Below are 16,486 nucleotides of genomic sequence, written 5' to 3'. Positions count from 1 at the left end.
GCTTGAGGGGACAATCAGTACTACTTCTTTTAATTTGAAAAGAAGAATAAAGAGAAAGAAAAGAAAAGAATGAGAGGAGAAATAAAGCAAAAAAAGAAACTTTTTAAAGTAAGTTTAACAGTATTAAAAAAAAAATTATTTCAACACACAAATAAACAAATAGATAAATAAATAAATAAAACATCAAGACCTTATAACAAACTCTGTTTTTTTTTGTTTTTTGTTTACCTGTGCTTGTTTGTTAGGCAACCGTAATTGGTTACGGAATCAAGAAAAAGTCGTAAACCGGAAACAATCCCACAAGTGCTTCTGCATCCATAGGGACACAAAACAAAATGACATTTGAATATTAGTCAAATCCATTGAATCCCGTAAGAACAAAGGCGTCGTAGTAAGGCTTTTTTTCCAGTTGATGGCACCAATTCCAAGCCGAAGTCAACCTTCCATCGATGCAATTACCTCCATCATCACCAGAGCCATCGAATCCATGAGAGAAGAAATCCGACAATATTGTCATTCTAATCGCTTCATATGACTTGTATTTTGAACGCAGCAGATTACGAATCCCTGGATGTTCTTCAGGAGTATTATGAGAAAATATTTTTTCAAGGGCTTTGATGGTATGCATTATTGGTTGTACAATACGAGGAATCACAGTATATTTATCAATAAATACTAAAGGGTTGGGAACGTCGCGATCGCCCAAGTGGATAACTTTTATCCCGACCCACCCACCCATTTCATGTTCTGCCTCACTTACACATCTTGTCATGCGTGTATAACTCTTCGGTGCATGACACATACGGTGAAATCCTTGTCCTGTATTTACAAATCGGTATTGTCCATCGCCACCTATTAACATATCATCCTCGGAAACTTGCCAAAATTCAAATATGCTGCGCTGCACATTTTCCCATAGGGTGAGGGATTCAGCTACATATTGACATTGTTGTTTATGACTGTGTGAAAATTTGGCACCCCCAAATCCTGCTCGAATAGACAAATTATATTTTGAATGATTATCCAGCGGAAGAAAATCGTTTTGAATAATACGCCGCATCCACCGAAGGGGTTCAATATTTCCTTCAATAAATTGAAATACATCATCAATGGAACGCAAACAACGTTCAATAACTGGTTTATTTTCACTACAACCATAGCGATCTAGTAATCGCTGTAAAATCGCCGTTTTCCCAGAACCTTGAGAATTTAAATACATATCTACTTCAGAATCCTTTAACAACGCTTCAGCTCCAATCCTCCTTAACTCCATTTCAACAGTTTTTACCGGAGACACCAAACCACTAGATATTTGTAATCTTTGCCGAATAGAAGGTTTTTGAACATCTTGAAGAAGCATCGTCAATTTACCAAATTCACTTCTATTACTAAAAGGATTAAGCCTTTTGTGACGGCGAAAAATCTCAAAAAGACCTGCAAAAACGTCAAGTATTACACTCATATCAGCCTTTCCCCTAGCAATATCATCTCTTAAACCTCGTGAGAGACTTCCAGATGCAATAAAAAGACCCAATATTGTATCGAACAATTCACGCATGGAACGACACATCCTACCTTCACGACTGCTTGAAAAGCGTATATAGTCAACGTCATCTGTGTATTCACTAACCTTTAGAGCAGCAATTAACAGCTGAAGGTCTTCCCGCTCTGCATTGCTTAGGCGCAGCAAAACATCTCCGTACCTCATAATTTCTTCTAAGAAAAGAATAACGTGTCAAAATAATCCAGAAATAAATATGATAAATAGTAGTAATAAAGGGTAACAAGAAGAGGGGAAAGAAGTAAGGATGAGGAAGGGAGAAAAAAAGGTTTTGACTGGAGAGATCTGTATCATCTTATTTTCGTTCTCGCTTTGTTTTTCTTCTACTCATGCATTCTTTTTTTTTTTTTTTGACATAAAAAAAAACGGTACAAAACCACATCTTCGTACTCATTATACCCTGTGCTTTTTTACTTCTGGGTATTGATTATTAAAATCAGAAACAAAACAAGATACGCTCAGTTGCAAATAACTGGCAAAGGAAAAAAAAACGTGATTTTAAAAAATATATTTTTGGAAACCCATCCTACAATTGTGGAATTTCCGAAACTGGAACGGCAGTGAGGGAAGTAACTTCATCTCTCACAGTTGAGTACAGACCTGTAGACAAGTAACGCTCTCCAAATGATGGGATAACGGTAACAATAGTTTTTCCAGCCATCTCTGGTCGTTCTGCTATCTTAAGAGCAGCATAAACATTCGCACCACCGGAGAAACCGCAGAATACACCATCCATTCGGGCTAATTTTTGTGCAGTCTCAATTGCTTTATCACTTGATACCTGAATTATCTCATCCACCAATCCACGATCGAGGACCTCTGGGACAAAACCTGCTCCAATTCCTTGAATACGGTGGGGACCAGGTCTTCCTCCAGATAAAACGGGAGACTCTTGTGGTTCAACTGCAACAATATTAGCGTTACATCCAACTGATTTAAGGTAGCGAGCGACTCCTGTAAGTGTTCCGCCAGTACCAACACCAGCCACAAAACAATCAACACGACCCTTTGTTTGTCGCCAAACTTCAGGTCCTGTTGTTTCCTCATGAATTTGAGCATTGTACTTGGTAGAGAACTGATCCGCAAGAACTGCATCAGGATTATTACTGACGATGCGATTTGCCATGGCCACAGCCCCTTTCATCCCCAGTGAAGCTGGGGTTAAAATAAGTTCAGCGCCAAATATTCTTAGCAGGCAACGACGTTCCATAGACATGGAATCTGGCATAGTTATAATGACTTTATAACCTCTTACAGCCCCAAGAAGAGCTAGTGCAATCCCAGTGTTACCACTTGTAGCCTCCACGATAACACTTTTACCAGGTTTTATTTTCCCTTCCTTTTCTGCCTTGTCGTAGATAGCGTAGGCGAGGCGGTCCTTGACAGAAGCCATGGGATTTTCAGATTCCAATTTAAGAACAATGGTGGCGGGAGTTTTATTCATGTTCCGAAGATACACCGCCGGGGTGTTTCCAATGAGAGCATCCATGGATGGAGCGACATCGTTCTGCCTGTTGAAGCCTTTTTCAGACATTACTGCAAACTTTTTTATTCCTTTCCTTTCTTTGTTTTGTTTTTTTCAATGGCATGTAGGAAAGGAAAATAATAATAATAATAATAATAATAATAATGTGGTAGAAAAAAAAAATATATATATATATTGAATGATAAAAGAAAATCAGTTCCATACATACATATTTCATCTATTTCTCTTTGTTTCTATTGAAACTTTCCAAATCAGCACAACGGAACATTATTACAGGGTTTTAGAGCAACACCCTTCTGTAGTTTCACAAACTGTTGTAATGCCGCATCATAAACTTCTGGGTAACGTTTAAGGTGAAATGTTATCTTTCGCTGAGTTGGAGCATGGGACCAGCAACAACTACGTGTATATCCATTAAATAAAGTTTCCATCATGTGACAAACGACACAAAACTGACATTCTTTGCTGGCATGTTTTTCTGGGGTAGAGTACCGAGTATGATACTTGGAAGAACAAGAAATGTGACCCGTCCCTGTGACAACAGTGTTCTGAGGAGGAGGAGGAGGAGGATGATAAACTTTTTCTTCTCTTGCCAGAGAATCAGAGTTGGGTCGTTTTCGATCTAAACCTTTAACCCCAATCACATTACCAACGCAAACATCACCTGAAGAGGCAGTCTCTCCATTACCTCCTTCCGTTTCCTGAGAACTGACTTCAGGCAACAGTTTTCCAGAAGGACCTCTAAAATAGGGGTAAACTGCCTCCATAACATCTGAACATACAGAGGGAAAGGCATACGGAGTATCGAGACAAGCCTGATTTAAGCAATGAAGTATACTTTCAAGATTTTCTGAAACTAAGGATAATTTTTCTCTTGTCGCCTTTAGTTGAATCTCCAATTGTGTGTATTTCGGTGACATTACTTTAGTTAAAAGTGCTAATGCTGATTCCACAGATGCTCTCTGTTGTTCTGTGGTTAATCTAACCCATTGAAGAAGAAGTTTTCGGAATGAAAATAACTCATACAATATGTACACCTCTGGACAACACCCCTTCTTGCATCCTAGCAGACCCTGGCTACGCAATTCACCAACATTACTACGAAATCCCCCAACTGCAGCCAGCAAAATCTTGTCCTTTGGGTCAAGGAAAGAAAGACGCAGCAATAGCTCCAAGGAAGAAAGAATTGTCCGTACTTCGCTTTCTGAATTTGATTCATGAGGAATAGTGCGAGAGTCTTCTGATGGGGTGCGCCTCATAAGGGCACCAACCACTGTTTCAGTATCACTTCTGTACTCTTCTGGTAAGGAGGAACGGTTTTCTTCACCCCTGAGTGAGTTCCAACGTCGCAGGGCTTCACGGTGCCAGAGATAATGCTCGTAGGGTTGAGCCGACGAGGGCACTTCAACTCCTTTACGCTTATGTCTGAGCATCTCCTCAGCACAGAAGCCATCAAAAGATTGCATTGACTACAAAATGCAATACTAAAAAAATAAATAAAAAAATAAAAATAAAAAGATCAAAAGAAATAATAATTTCATTCGCCTATAAATGCAAAACAGGTTCGTTAGTTCACCACATCTGTGATCCTTTTTGCGTTATGTTTTTCTTTTTTTTTTTTTGTTTAACTGTTTGAGGTTGTTTTCGGATATTCCTGTTTTCTTATCGTTGTTTTGTTTTCTTCTTGTTCTGTTTTGATAATAAACTTTGATGACGAGACTGTTGCACTGATGTCGCTGGAGAACACATATTCATGCGTCTTTGAAGACAAACTAAATCATAAAAAAAAAAATTCATCATGATACCTTTCCACAGAAAAGGAGCTGTAGATGCAGCCACCATCCATTGTAAAGAAGAGCAGAAACAGTCCATAAGAATGATGCGGTCACTAGAGAGAATGATATCCATGAAAGCATCTCAACACTGCCGAAACCATCTTTACTTTGAGATTTCTCAAACCGATATTCTTCACCTTCTAGAAAGAAAAAAGCCGTTCCCACACCACTTTCAAGAGCTTCTAAAAGAGGATGATCAGAAAGTGTTGCGTGAGGCAAAGGAGCTGCAATAATTATTCCCTCAGAAGGGAGTATAGCCAACATGGAAGGTTTGCCAATCTTGACACAACGCACCAGACTCATATCGGCTGTAAAAAAAATGACTTCTTGTACTTGATTAGAAAGTAAAACTAATGCATATAAAGATCCCGATACTAGTACTTCAAGACTTTGTACAAGAGCGTGGTGCAACGAAGCAAACTCTATAGTGGAGGCTCTCACTTGTTTTGAAGCAGGCGATATAACTATAAATTTTCTTCCAATTGGATCAACTGCAACATATTCATCATCACCTGAATGTGATACATATGTAGAAGATATAATGTTATCAAAACAACAATCAGATGATTTCATATCAAATGACCAAGTTTTTGATTTAATCATCTTATTGTGTTCAGATTCTACTTGAATCACAGAGGCGACACCATCGTAAAATCTCAGAACCGAGCGTCTACCAACAGAAATAGTTGTCCAGGCAAACTCATCCATCTTAATTGGAATTGTCAGAGTATTTTCCAACTGGAGTTCGATAAAAGAGCGCGGAGGAGAATTTTTTAAACGATTGTACTGATTATTACAAGAACGAAGTACAAGACTACTACGAGACTCCAAATAGTAAATACAACCCCCATGAACAACAACCAGACGGGAACCATCCTGTGACGCAAAAAAATCTTCGCAACCGTGAGGGAGTTCAACAACAAGCTCCATAGAGCAGTCAAAAACGTGCAATATTCCACTTATAGTTTTGCATAGTAAAAATCGTTGTCCTTCCATCCTAAAATGTGAATCCCTGTTCCCGTAAGCATCTGGTAACTCTACATAGCGTCTTGTACTTTCACCAAAAGCATTAATTTTATGTGTGTAGACACCACACTCAATTTCACCATTACTATCTGCACTTGTTGCACAAACCAACAGCTTTCGCTGATTTTTTAGAAAACACATGGCTAAAACTTCACATGGAGGCGCAAGCTCGACACTCACCTGAATACTAGGAGCAATTAACCACTTATACTCCAACTGGGAAAGGAACGATGATGTTACAGTATATGCCAGAAGTGAAACCCGTCGCAGCTGTACCAAATCAGCCTTACTGAGAAAGCAACATATTTGGTGAAGAAGTCCCAGGCAATTCATCAAGAAAAAAGACTTTAAACAACTTTAAAAAAAAAAGAAACAACAAAAGAAAAGAAAGGAAAGAAAAAATCTCGCACCAACACAGAGCAATATTCATTACAGAAAGGATATTATTCTTTTTTTCTCCTTCACCAAGATGAGGGAAGGAGGAAGGGGAAAAGCATATGAAAAAAAAAGATAACATCCCTTCCTTACTCATTTCCAGCTGTCCATCTAATCATTCTTCTCTTTTTTTTTTTGCTTTCATCACTAGAGGGCACATAGATTCAATATACATGTGAGCGCTGATTGCACATACAGCGTTTTTGTCCCTTTTTTTTTTTGCTTCATTTTCGTTTACTTTTCCTTTTTTCCATTGCCCATTTTTTTTTTCACCTGTTCACTCAGTATAATTTTTTTTCCATTTGAAAATACTTTATGGATTCGCAAGAATTTTTTGACATTCCGTATCCTGCTTATCTTTTATTGCTGAGCATAGTTCAACATAAGACAGCAGAATTCATCATAAGTCATGAAGTTATCATCACTCTTCGCATACTTCTTGATCTCATTGACTACTTCTGCGTCAGTAGGTTCCAGTCCATAGTGCTCCAAAGACTTGTAAAACTGCTTGACTTCCTCAATAGAAAGGTATCCATTATGTTCAGTGTCAAGAGAATCGAAAATCTCCTGAAGCTTGTTGTCCGTGATTGGAAGACCTTCAATATTGTTCTCAAGCTCCTCAACTGTCAGATGACGGTTGTTGTTGTGTCCAGGAATCAAACTGCGCTGCATCTTCACTTAATACAATTTATTCTTCTTTCCGTTCTTGGTGTTATTGTTTTTTTTTTTTTTTGCCTTGTAGCGCTTGTGTTGCTTACTTGTTTTTGTTCGGTCAAATATGATGTGGAGAGAAAGGAGAAGGAGAAAAAAAAAGTATTTGTCCATGTAAATAAAAAAAAAAGAGAGAGAGAGAAAGAAAGAATAGTAAATAAATAGTAATAATTCACTGAGAAATCTAGAGAATCTTTTTTATTGAGAAATCGCTGCTGCACGGGTTTCCAATAATTTAGTCCGGGCCTCAAGAGCTTTTAGCTCTTCCCTCTCCTTAATAATAACCCGTTGTCGCTCATTAAATCTTATTAGCTCTTTCGCTCGAAGAGTATCATCTAGCAACAACATCTTGGCGTGGTCGAGTCTGGCTTTGGCTTCCATAGCCAATTTATTTCTCACTAAACGTCGAAGGGGTGCAACTTTCTCTTCATACTGTCTTAATACAAGATCAGATTTTGTATTAACTGGTGTTACTCCGAGCACATCAAATGCATTTTCAGAGGCAATAATTCGCCTTGCCTCCTTTTCTACTCCATCGGACAGAACAAGCGCCATTATCCTCACAATAAATAAATAAAAATACAAGAAAAAAAAAAAGAAAGGGAGTAAAAAAGAAAAGGAAATACGGGAGATTCCAATATTATTATTATTATTATTATTATTATTATTATTATTATTATTATTATTATTATTATTATTATTATTATTATTATTATTATTATTATTATTATTATTATTATTATTATTATTATTATTATTATTAATCATATGATGAGTACCTTTAAGGCTTGCAGAAATTCCATTGTTTTTTTCGTCAAAAAAAAAAAGACATCACTTTAAAAAAAAAGGGGGTGAACAATTTTCAATGAGAAAAATTAAAAGTCAGAACCATTCCGTATCACATCCATAGCAACAAGAGCACCGAGGTGCAATTGTAATCTTTTTGTATAACTAGACCTAAAGGTCGTTGGGTTAACAACCCATTGGACTACACTTCCATCACTAGCACATGCAGCAAGAATAATAACAGAAGACTCAGGTGGTGAAGCGAGAATACAAAGAGAAGTAAATGTGTTCATAAAAGTAATACAATGTCGTCTTGTAATAAAATTACAACACACAAATCTACTTCTCGGTTCATAAACAGAAGTGACAGCAAGTGTTTCATCCTCAGCAGCACTAATAACCCACTGGGAATCTCCTGAAAATCTAACAGCAGTTGGAACAGAGCGGTGTACATCAGATATCTCTCCTATTTTTTTTAGTTTTAGTAGTCCACTACTGTTATTTTCTTTCACTCCCTTATCATATGGTTTAAATAAAGCTATTGATGGACTATCACATGCGATTGCCACAAGGGCATCTAGCCATGAAACCTCAAAGGCATGAATACTCTCTCCATAAGAATAATTTAATCTTGACAGCATGGCACCAGTCAAAGGTTCCCAAAGAAAAATTAATCCATCATCACCTGTGCTAAACAATTGTAATTTTTCATTATATCCCTTTGCAAATTTAACAAATCGTACCCAATCTGTATGACCCGAAAGGTAATGTAGGGGACTCATATCACGTGACCAAACTGTAACAGTTGCATTTCCTCCTCCAGTAGCTATACATGAACCATCAGGTGTGATAGCTACACTAAGAATGTTATTCGAATAACCACCAAAACCAACATCTCCTTCCAAACGCAACCTTGAAGAGTATTTAGCAATACCAGCACTATAGCAAACGGTTGCAGAACCTCCAGATGCTGCAATTCCAGAAATTTCTCCCGAACCTGGTGCAGTCACTGAATTTCCTGCTTCAAGAGTATAACCATCGCAGGAAATTCTTTGAATAGCATCACGTGAAGCCACAATAAGGACTTCATCTGAAACCATAAAATGAGCTACTAACGAAGCACAAAACGAATTTAAACGGCCTTGAGATACAAATGAACCTACAAACTGTGTTGCAGCTCTTTTTGGCACAGTTTTTCCAAAAGAGAAAGATGATCCAGCCCTTAGTCTGTATCTATTGACAGTTTCTAAAAGCTCCTGCATTTCATAGTATTTCTACAAAGTTAGTGATTATTTTCTTTTTCCCTATTCTTTGTTCCTTTTATCTATTTTATTTTATTTTTTTACAAGAAATTTACAGAACCCAGAAAGAAACAAACACTTCACATAAAGGATAAAAAGAATCCCAAAGTAAAATAATAGAATTTATCCTTTTTCTCCTTCTTTTTTCTTTCTTTACTTTCTCATTTATCAGCCTATTATTTGATTTAAAAAAAATGAAGAGAAGCCATACTCAATGCCAAAAGAAAAGACGTTTTACTAAAGGTTTTGCGTCTGTAGATCGTTTCGGTGCATCAGGTGGAATAACTGCAGGTGCATTTATTCCCATGATTTTTCTTTCCTGTAATGCAACATAGGGTTTGTAACGCACCTTTGCAGCATCTTGAATTGGCATATTAAATTGTCTTATTACTGATTCATCTGTAACTTTCCATCCATATACCGGACAAGGTTCTCCTGTTAAATAGGGGTGTTTACTTGGATTTGGAGGCTTCCCTCCACGAAAATAAAGTTTAACACCACTTTTATGCCAAACACCTTGAATCATCATGCTCAAAACACGAGGAACATGTGTCGGACCGCGAGCAAGATTCCCACGAAGTCTAGATAATGGATGTACACGATGAAGTCCTATTCCATAACCAGTCCCATCAGCTCCATTATCCATCCATTGAGGCCATTTGTTCTTACGCCATCGGTTCCTCACAACATCATGAGGACCTCGATCTTCATCATAAGGAGTATCATGAAATGGTTTCACAAATGGATAAACGCTAGGTGCATTGTGGTATACACCACGTTTAAGACTAGAACTGCTTCGCAGCATAAAAATAAAATATTAACCCTAAATAATTCAACATAAAAAAAAAGAATAAAAAAAAGGAAATAAAAAAAGAAATAAGGGTTATTATATTTTTTTTCGTAATTTCTTTTTTTTTTTTTACACAACATATGATTTTAATTTATCATCATTCCTGAAAGGAAATCCAAAAGAGAAATAATTTCAATTAGTAAATCTATATAGATATATCCTATCGTGGTGCCCTAAAAGGATAAAAAATAGTATCATCTAGACGAGGCAAAACAGGTGGAGCAATAACCCGTCGATGAATTGTTTTTTCTGAATGCGGATCCAATCGTTTGAAGGAAACCACAAAACGAAAACGTTGAATAGAATTTGCATTCCCAGAGAAATCTTGATTATTACGTATTTTCCACTTTCCAATAATAGGATCGGCGAAAGCAGCCACAATCACATCCTGGGGATTATTTTTTGCCCCAATTCGGGAAACAACTAATGTGTAATGTATTCCAACATAAATATTACTACATTCTCTTTCTACAGAATTATATTTATCGGGAGTAATATCTTCAAAATCAAGACCTTTTACTTTAGTCCAGCTTGTTGTATCATTCACGAGTGCATCATTGGTACGGGCAATATAATCTATTGGTTTTGTTTCAACATCAAAAGTTGGAGAAGATCCCGCATTTATACTGAGAATACTACGTAATATTGTACCAGTTCCAGTTCCTGAACATAATTTACGTAATTCATCTTCAGTACAAGATATTGTACAACTACTACTTCTCACATCATGCAAAAAACGAACACTTTGATAATTGTTCTGATAACAGGATTTGTCTCCACTAGGAATGGAAAATCCTATAACTCTTTCTGCTATGGCTGTCTTACCATTTTTTTCCGCAAGTGTACCAGCCCGTATAAGTGATCCATCAAAATACCCTGGTGTAGCTGGAAAATAATTTATCGGAGGAACAATACCTTTTTGAGTAAACTCTGTTTGAAATAGTAAAGAAGTAATATACTCTATATTTATATCACGAACATATATATTCGTTGTTGCATTGGTTAATAAAAGTCCCAATTTATTTGAACTATAAACCAAAACATTTCGAACTTGAACGACAGAATTTTTGCAATTCTCACCACTAATAATACTTTGATACTCTTCTGGTATTGTGGAGTTTGAATTAAGTGTGATAAGTAGTTTACCCGATGTATAATCGTAAATTTGTAGGTACATAGGTGTAAAGGCAGTTGTTGAATAATTACCCATATTCGTAAGGTATAAATTCATAAAAGATGTAGTTGGAAATATTCTACATATATCTCCCCCTTTTAGTACACAGGCTGTAGAGTCTATGGGATTCATAAATCGTACACGCCTACCTTTTAACTTACAATATCCATTTTGACTAGCCGATGGAATAGTCAACAATCCCAGACTTCTGAACTCGTATACGGATGTTGCTACCTCTATATTTTTCATCAATAATAAACCACCATCAACAATATATGCATCAAACCCATTAGATTTAAACTTATCATTTAAATAAGAATTCGTAGGTTTAGAAACACTAGTTGGTAACGCAAAAAAGGGAGTTAAACCAGCTACATTATTCGTCCTAACAATACATACAGCTGCACGTCCATGAGGTTGTTTGTCAACATAGCGACGACTAGGAAGTATTTCTTTTTTACTATCTTCACCCCTGTTACAATAATCTACAGATGGGTGACCAACACTCTCTTGAAGACAGAACTTAAACATACTCCGCACGGTTTCACTACAATCAATATCACAACAGCAATTGGGATCACATGATCCCCAAGTCACATCGCATATGCATTTACCAAGATAAGGTGACTCAAGGTTTCGTGAAGCAGGTGGGGTTTGCGGTACAGAACTCCAGACAACAGGATAAGAAAGTGGAAGTTCAGCGCCAATCAATGGACTGAAAAAAACGAAAACCCATAACAAGATAAACGTAAGATTTAGCATCACTTCTAAATATCTAACAATATGCAAACACAAAAGTCAAAAAGGATTTTTAAAAAAAAGGGAATAGCAACAATAATAATAGTGGTATTACCAACAAATAATAATAACAATAATAATAATAATAATAATAATAATAATAATAATAATAATAATAATAATAATAATAATAATAATAATAATAATAATAATAATAATAATAATAATAATAATAATAATAATTAAAACATTTATTACTATTATTATTACAGCCTTACTTTTAATATTTAGGAAAAATACAAGAACAGAGAATCAAATCAGCCCCCGTCAGCAGAACCTGCGGAACGACAAGTGCATCCATCCTACGAAAAAAAAAAACATAGAAACAAGCAACAACCGAAACGAAAAAAAAAGCCACGCCCGCAAAACGAAAAGCGTGTCCCACCACCCGACCGCCGCCACTAAACCACGCAATAATAATGAGAAAGAAGGAGCGACACGTGATTCGGGGACCCGCCCCCCAAAGGCAAACGGCAACCCCCTCGGACCAGCAGCCCGAACAACACCACCCCCCGCGGGAAACGAAGAAAAAAAAGAGATGCGGGGAGGCGGCGTGGCAGGCGAAACCCTTGGGGCTAGAAGAACAGTTTCCCCTTTGTTTGGGGGAGAAAGTAAAAAAAAAAAAAAGACACCGAAGGGGGGTAAAAAATCAAGCAAAAGAGCGGAAAATTGGGCGATAGCGTTCCCGGTTTTCGACCGCAAGGCGGTATGAGAAGTAACCGGAAAACTCGCGCCCACCAGCCGAACCGAAAAAACAAGCAATAAAAAAAAAATACTTATTTTATTTATAAACTTAATTAGTTTGTAATTTAATATTTTTTGCGCGGTCTCCCATCGGCGTCGCTTGTTTCTCCACCGTGGTGCTTTTTTCATGCCGGGCCGGTGGTTCAATTCGTTCTTCTTGCTGTTTTTTCCCCGGCGGGGGATAACCTTTGAACTTCATTTTTTTTTTTCGGGGGAAATTCTGAACGCTTCGCCGGCCGTGTCGCTTGTAACGGGCGTTGGCTCCTTGGTTCCCCCTCGGTTTTTTTTTAGTTCTTCCCGCCCCCATGGGTATTGCCCCAACGTTGCGGCCATCAACAATGGTTTATACATGTGTTTTTTTTATTATTTTGTATTAAATATACGTGTGTATGCACGTTTGGTTTTTTATAATACCGCTATGCGCTTGAAGTGCGTAGGGCAAAGGGATTCTGATGAATCTCGTCGGTGGTGGGAATTGGATTTAGCCGCTCGGGCAGCCCAGAGGGGCAAAAAGAATCCAATTCCCAACACGGGAGCGCATAGTTGTTACCATATCTTTAGGGACCGCGCCTCTCCCCAGCAGCATTCACACAAAGGTGAAATATGTAAAAGAAACCGCTGCTGAGGGCTCGCTGGTGCGTGCCCCAGGGCCTTCTCGGATTAAAGTTTTGTCCCAGCACGACGCGGCTGGTCCAAGCACTGTGCGACGTTTGTAGCTTACGAACCCAAAAACCCCCCAGGAGAGAAGAATGCTGGCCCATGGCTTCCCCGAAAAATACGAGGCAATGGACCTTGGCATTAACTCTCGACGGCCAAACATCACCAAGGAATAGTATTGGGGAGAAATAGTATGTCAAATTAAATTTTTATTTTTTTTTAAGGAGACCACCTCCTTTAGTAATTTGTTGCTTGTTTTTGATTTCCATGAATAAATTCAATCACTTAGCGATGGCATCGCGATAAGGGGGCAAATCATCGCCAATTCATCTTTCTTATTGGAACGCGCTTACTGGCAATATATTTTAAGGTCCTTCTGCAAAGGGTGTGTGTGAAGAAAGATTCCCTTTCTGCGTTAAGAAAAATATTTACTCTTGTGCCTGGACTCTGCGTTCATAAAATTCAACACTGCGCTCATGGCTTCTCAAACTTCTGGCGGCAAATGGAGGCGGCAAACGTATGACGACATACTGCGCGAGGCTAAGCAAAGAGGTGCACGGCAGCGTTATAAAAACTTAAGATTCATTTCTTCTATTGCTTTCCCGTTGCTCCATAACTGCACGCACATCAAAAGCCCGAAGAGGTTGCTACAACAGTTTGGTCTCTAGCGCTATTCCTAAAGTCTTATCAAGATGTCAAAACATGAGTCAATATATTCTTGTTCGAAGATTCTCCCCTTTATTTTTGCGCGGGTTGGTACCCCAGGGCCCCTCTTTTGGCGCACAGCAACCTTTATCAAATGAAGATTCTCTAGGTTTACTTGGTTCTCCTGATGCCCCTGGATGCGCAAAGCTGTTTTTTTTTTCCTTCTCGAATGGTAATAGCGAAGAGTTCCGGCCTGCTAGGTAGGCGGTTGGGTTGGCGCGAAAGCAATGGCGCAGCGGCTGGCATTCCATCGGGGGGCCGCCGGCGCCAGCTGGAAGAGGCTCCTCGGCAGCTTCTGTGGTGCGATTTTTTCACTATGCACAACGCAACTGGTCCCAGTGCCCTCTGGCTTTTCTAGCTTAAGGGCATCCGCAGGCTTTACAAAGGAAAGCGTCAGTAGCCAATTGACTCCCCTGGGGGTGTGGGGTTCTGGACTTTGGTACGGAGTTTCGCCGGCCGAGAAAGAAGAAGGGATAATTTTCTTGAAGAATTTAAGTGTCAAGAAAAAAAGAAAAATGGAGTCGCTCCTTAAAAGGCCACCGTCTTCAATAATTTGTTGATTGTTTTCGCCCCTTCTGAATAAAGGCAGGCGCTTGAACCTTGGAATGTCACAGGTGAGATGGGCCTTCCCCCTGAGCGTCTTGGCAATCTGCCTTTGCATCTTCAATTGCTGTATGGAAGAGGGTTTTGCTTACCATATGCTCTCTGGTTATTTTAAAATTTGGCTGGCATTTCTTGATCTTGGGCTGAGGATATTATTCTGTTTTCTTGCAGCACAGCTTTGTATATGGGGGTTCTGGATTGCATATTATTTTAAAAGCTGCGTCCATGGCGTTGTTTCCAGTTTTGCATGTTGGCATCTTCTATTTGGAGGCTGCGCCGTGGAACCGTGGCATCTAATGGTTGCAGATTTTTCTCAAACAATGGAACCTTTTGTTTGACTCAATTTAGGACTGTGAGGAATAATTTCACATACTTTTTTTCCAAGGACTCAGAGTTGATCGAGGGATGGGGGTGCATTTCGGTACCACGGCCAGGATTCAGAAAGATAATTCTTGACGGCCACCCAATGGCACCGATAACCGGCCAACCATTCTAATAACAGATGCAATGTGCGTCTCTCTTTTTCTTTTTTTGTTTCTATGTTTACTATTCATCCAGTAGAAGTGATTTCTTATTTGGTTAAAGTTATGCCGATTACTCTTTTATTATGGCAACGGCAATAAGGAGAAGAACGAAATCTATTTTGGAATTTAATTACCATCGCCGATTGCCATATATGGCGCACTATAATGTGGCAATTGCTTCTCTAGGGGTGGTCATACCATCCAATTGATAACACGATATCCTCTAGAGATTCTCATATTTAGCATTTTTTTATTATAATTATTCCATAATCGTTCCTTGTACGGCAAGCACTCTGCAGAAAATACTTTGCTCGCACTACGCGCGTTCATGGTCCCTCATTAACTCTCCTTTTGTTACTAATTTTTGTTATTTTTGGTTTTTATTTAATGTATTTGGCGTCAATGATCTCCTCTGTTTTTTGTTGCTTGTTGGGGATCAAGGCAAGCGCCTCTGGAAACTAATCCTCTCAGGGATTCCACAATCAAGCTCGTCGCTGGTCTTGGAGGGGTTTAGAGGCCTTACAGGGTGGAGGAAGGAGGCGTAGGGGTTCTGGACCGCGAAGTCTGCGGTATCGCATAGCCCCGCTCCGCTGCCAGAAGGAACTGGGCTAGCTGTTTGGAAAAGCAAAGCTTCTGGAGAGGGATATCTGTTATAGCATGCTGCATTCGCAATGGGCGAAGGGCAGGGCAACTCAAGAGATGCAGTGCTGTTTCTTCGCGGTCGGTGCGTTGGCTATTATGCGCGCGAATATGCTGATACCCGTGTTGAGGCATGCGGCGTTGTTTGAGGCCTGATTTGCTCACGCATTGTCTGTTGCACGTGGGGCAAATCAGGGCCGCAGGGTCTCTTATGTTCTCGCCCTTGCTTCGGGAGGATTTGGTTGCCCCTTTGGCAGGCATGCCTTCGCCATGGTGAAAATTTCTGCAGTGAAGGCATGTTGGCGTAGAACTTTTTACGCACACCTCACTGAACCTTGCCGCGGTCCTCACGTTCTGGTGGCGACGAGTCTCGCTGACGTTTTTTGTTTCGGGGAAATGTTACCTTTATCGTAATCGGCAATATCGGAGTTCCAGGTGGGTGTTTTTGCTTTTTATGGCACGATAGAGCTCCCACGTTACCGAAATCCCTCAGGCAAAATTCACAGCGCAGCGATGCTGGCTATGGAATCAACTGCGTGCCGGGTGCGTCTTTCCTGGGGTCCTCAGGATGGCGTGCTCTAATGTGGGCTTTGGGGCCTGTTTTAGAGCGCGCTATCATTTCACATTTGTCACATGGAAATGCCGATCCCT

General features: G+C 39.2%; 10 protein-coding genes across 10 annotated transcripts; 1 reads left to right on the top strand and 9 right to left on the bottom strand.

The window, feature by feature from the left end:
* Positions 1 to 349: 349 nt before the first annotated feature.
* Positions 350 to 1,708, bottom strand: LSM04_008670 (Protein of unknown function DUF2009; the record flags this gene model as incomplete). Its single annotated transcript, XM_067334519.1, has 1 exon — positions 350 to 1,708. One exon carries the CDS (start codon positions 1,706 to 1,708, stop codon positions 350 to 352), a length of 1,359 nt encoding a protein of 452 aa, XP_067191830.1.
* A 379-nt stretch (positions 1,709 to 2,087) lies between these two features.
* Positions 2,088 to 3,095, bottom strand: LSM04_003455 (Pyridoxal-phosphate dependent enzyme; the record flags this gene model as incomplete). The annotated part of the gene is made up of 1 exon (XM_067334518.1): positions 2,088 to 3,095. The coding sequence occupies one exon, from the start codon at positions 3,093 to 3,095 to the stop codon at positions 2,088 to 2,090; it is 1,008 nt and encodes a 335-aa protein (XP_067191681.1).
* Positions 3,096 to 3,298: 203 nt separating this feature from the next.
* Positions 3,299 to 4,513, bottom strand: LSM04_003887 (uncharacterized protein; the record flags this gene model as incomplete). The annotated part of the gene is made up of 1 exon (XM_067334516.1): positions 3,299 to 4,513. The coding sequence occupies one exon, from the start codon at positions 4,511 to 4,513 to the stop codon at positions 3,299 to 3,301; it is 1,215 nt and encodes a 404-aa protein (XP_067191696.1).
* A 330-nt stretch (positions 4,514 to 4,843) lies between these two features.
* On the bottom strand, positions 4,844 to 6,241 carry LSM04_005521 (uncharacterized protein; the record flags this gene model as incomplete). The annotated part of the gene is made up of 1 exon (XM_067334515.1): positions 4,844 to 6,241. One exon carries the CDS (start codon positions 6,239 to 6,241, stop codon positions 4,844 to 4,846), a length of 1,398 nt encoding a protein of 465 aa, XP_067191747.1.
* A 462-nt stretch (positions 6,242 to 6,703) lies between these two features.
* On the bottom strand, positions 6,704 to 7,015 carry LSM04_003026 (EF-hand domain; the record flags this gene model as incomplete). Its single annotated transcript, XM_067334514.1, has 1 exon — positions 6,704 to 7,015. One exon carries the CDS (start codon positions 7,013 to 7,015, stop codon positions 6,704 to 6,706), a length of 312 nt encoding a protein of 103 aa, XP_067191665.1.
* A 237-nt stretch (positions 7,016 to 7,252) lies between these two features.
* On the bottom strand, positions 7,253 to 7,609 carry LSM04_007889 (uncharacterized protein; the record flags this gene model as incomplete). Its single annotated transcript, XM_067334513.1, has 1 exon — positions 7,253 to 7,609. The coding sequence occupies one exon, from the start codon at positions 7,607 to 7,609 to the stop codon at positions 7,253 to 7,255; it is 357 nt and encodes a 118-aa protein (XP_067191809.1).
* Positions 7,610 to 7,929: 320 nt separating this feature from the next.
* Positions 7,930 to 9,102, bottom strand: LSM04_009510 (WD40 repeat; the record flags this gene model as incomplete). The annotated part of the gene is made up of 1 exon (XM_067334512.1): positions 7,930 to 9,102. One exon carries the CDS (start codon positions 9,100 to 9,102, stop codon positions 7,930 to 7,932), a length of 1,173 nt encoding a protein of 390 aa, XP_067191859.1.
* Positions 9,103 to 9,352: 250 nt separating this feature from the next.
* Positions 9,353 to 9,946, bottom strand: LSM04_004470 (uncharacterized protein; the record flags this gene model as incomplete). The annotated part of the gene is made up of 1 exon (XM_067334511.1): positions 9,353 to 9,946. One exon carries the CDS (start codon positions 9,944 to 9,946, stop codon positions 9,353 to 9,355), a length of 594 nt encoding a protein of 197 aa, XP_067191713.1.
* A 205-nt stretch (positions 9,947 to 10,151) lies between these two features.
* LSM04_003489 (protein of unknown function DUF1619) lies at positions 10,152 to 11,927 on the bottom strand (the record flags this gene model as incomplete). The annotated part of the gene is made up of 1 exon (XM_067334510.1): positions 10,152 to 11,927. The coding sequence occupies one exon, from the start codon at positions 11,925 to 11,927 to the stop codon at positions 10,152 to 10,154; it is 1,776 nt and encodes a 591-aa protein (XP_067191682.1).
* Positions 11,928 to 14,743: 2,816 nt separating this feature from the next.
* On the top strand, positions 14,744 to 15,010 carry LSM04_006332 (uncharacterized protein; the record flags this gene model as incomplete). The annotated part of the gene is made up of 1 exon (XM_067334509.1): positions 14,744 to 15,010. One exon carries the CDS (start codon positions 14,744 to 14,746, stop codon positions 15,008 to 15,010), a length of 267 nt encoding a protein of 88 aa, XP_067191769.1.
* Between the last annotated feature and the right edge of the window lie 1,476 nt (positions 15,011 to 16,486).

The sequence above is a fragment of the Trypanosoma melophagium genome (genome assembly GCF_022059095.1).
Source record: "Trypanosoma melophagium isolate St. Kilda chromosome Unknown ctg22segment0, whole genome shotgun sequence".
Classification (NCBI taxonomy): domain Eukaryota; phylum Euglenozoa; class Kinetoplastea; order Trypanosomatida; family Trypanosomatidae; genus Trypanosoma; species Trypanosoma melophagium.
This window is presented reverse-complemented; position numbering and strand designations above follow the sequence as displayed.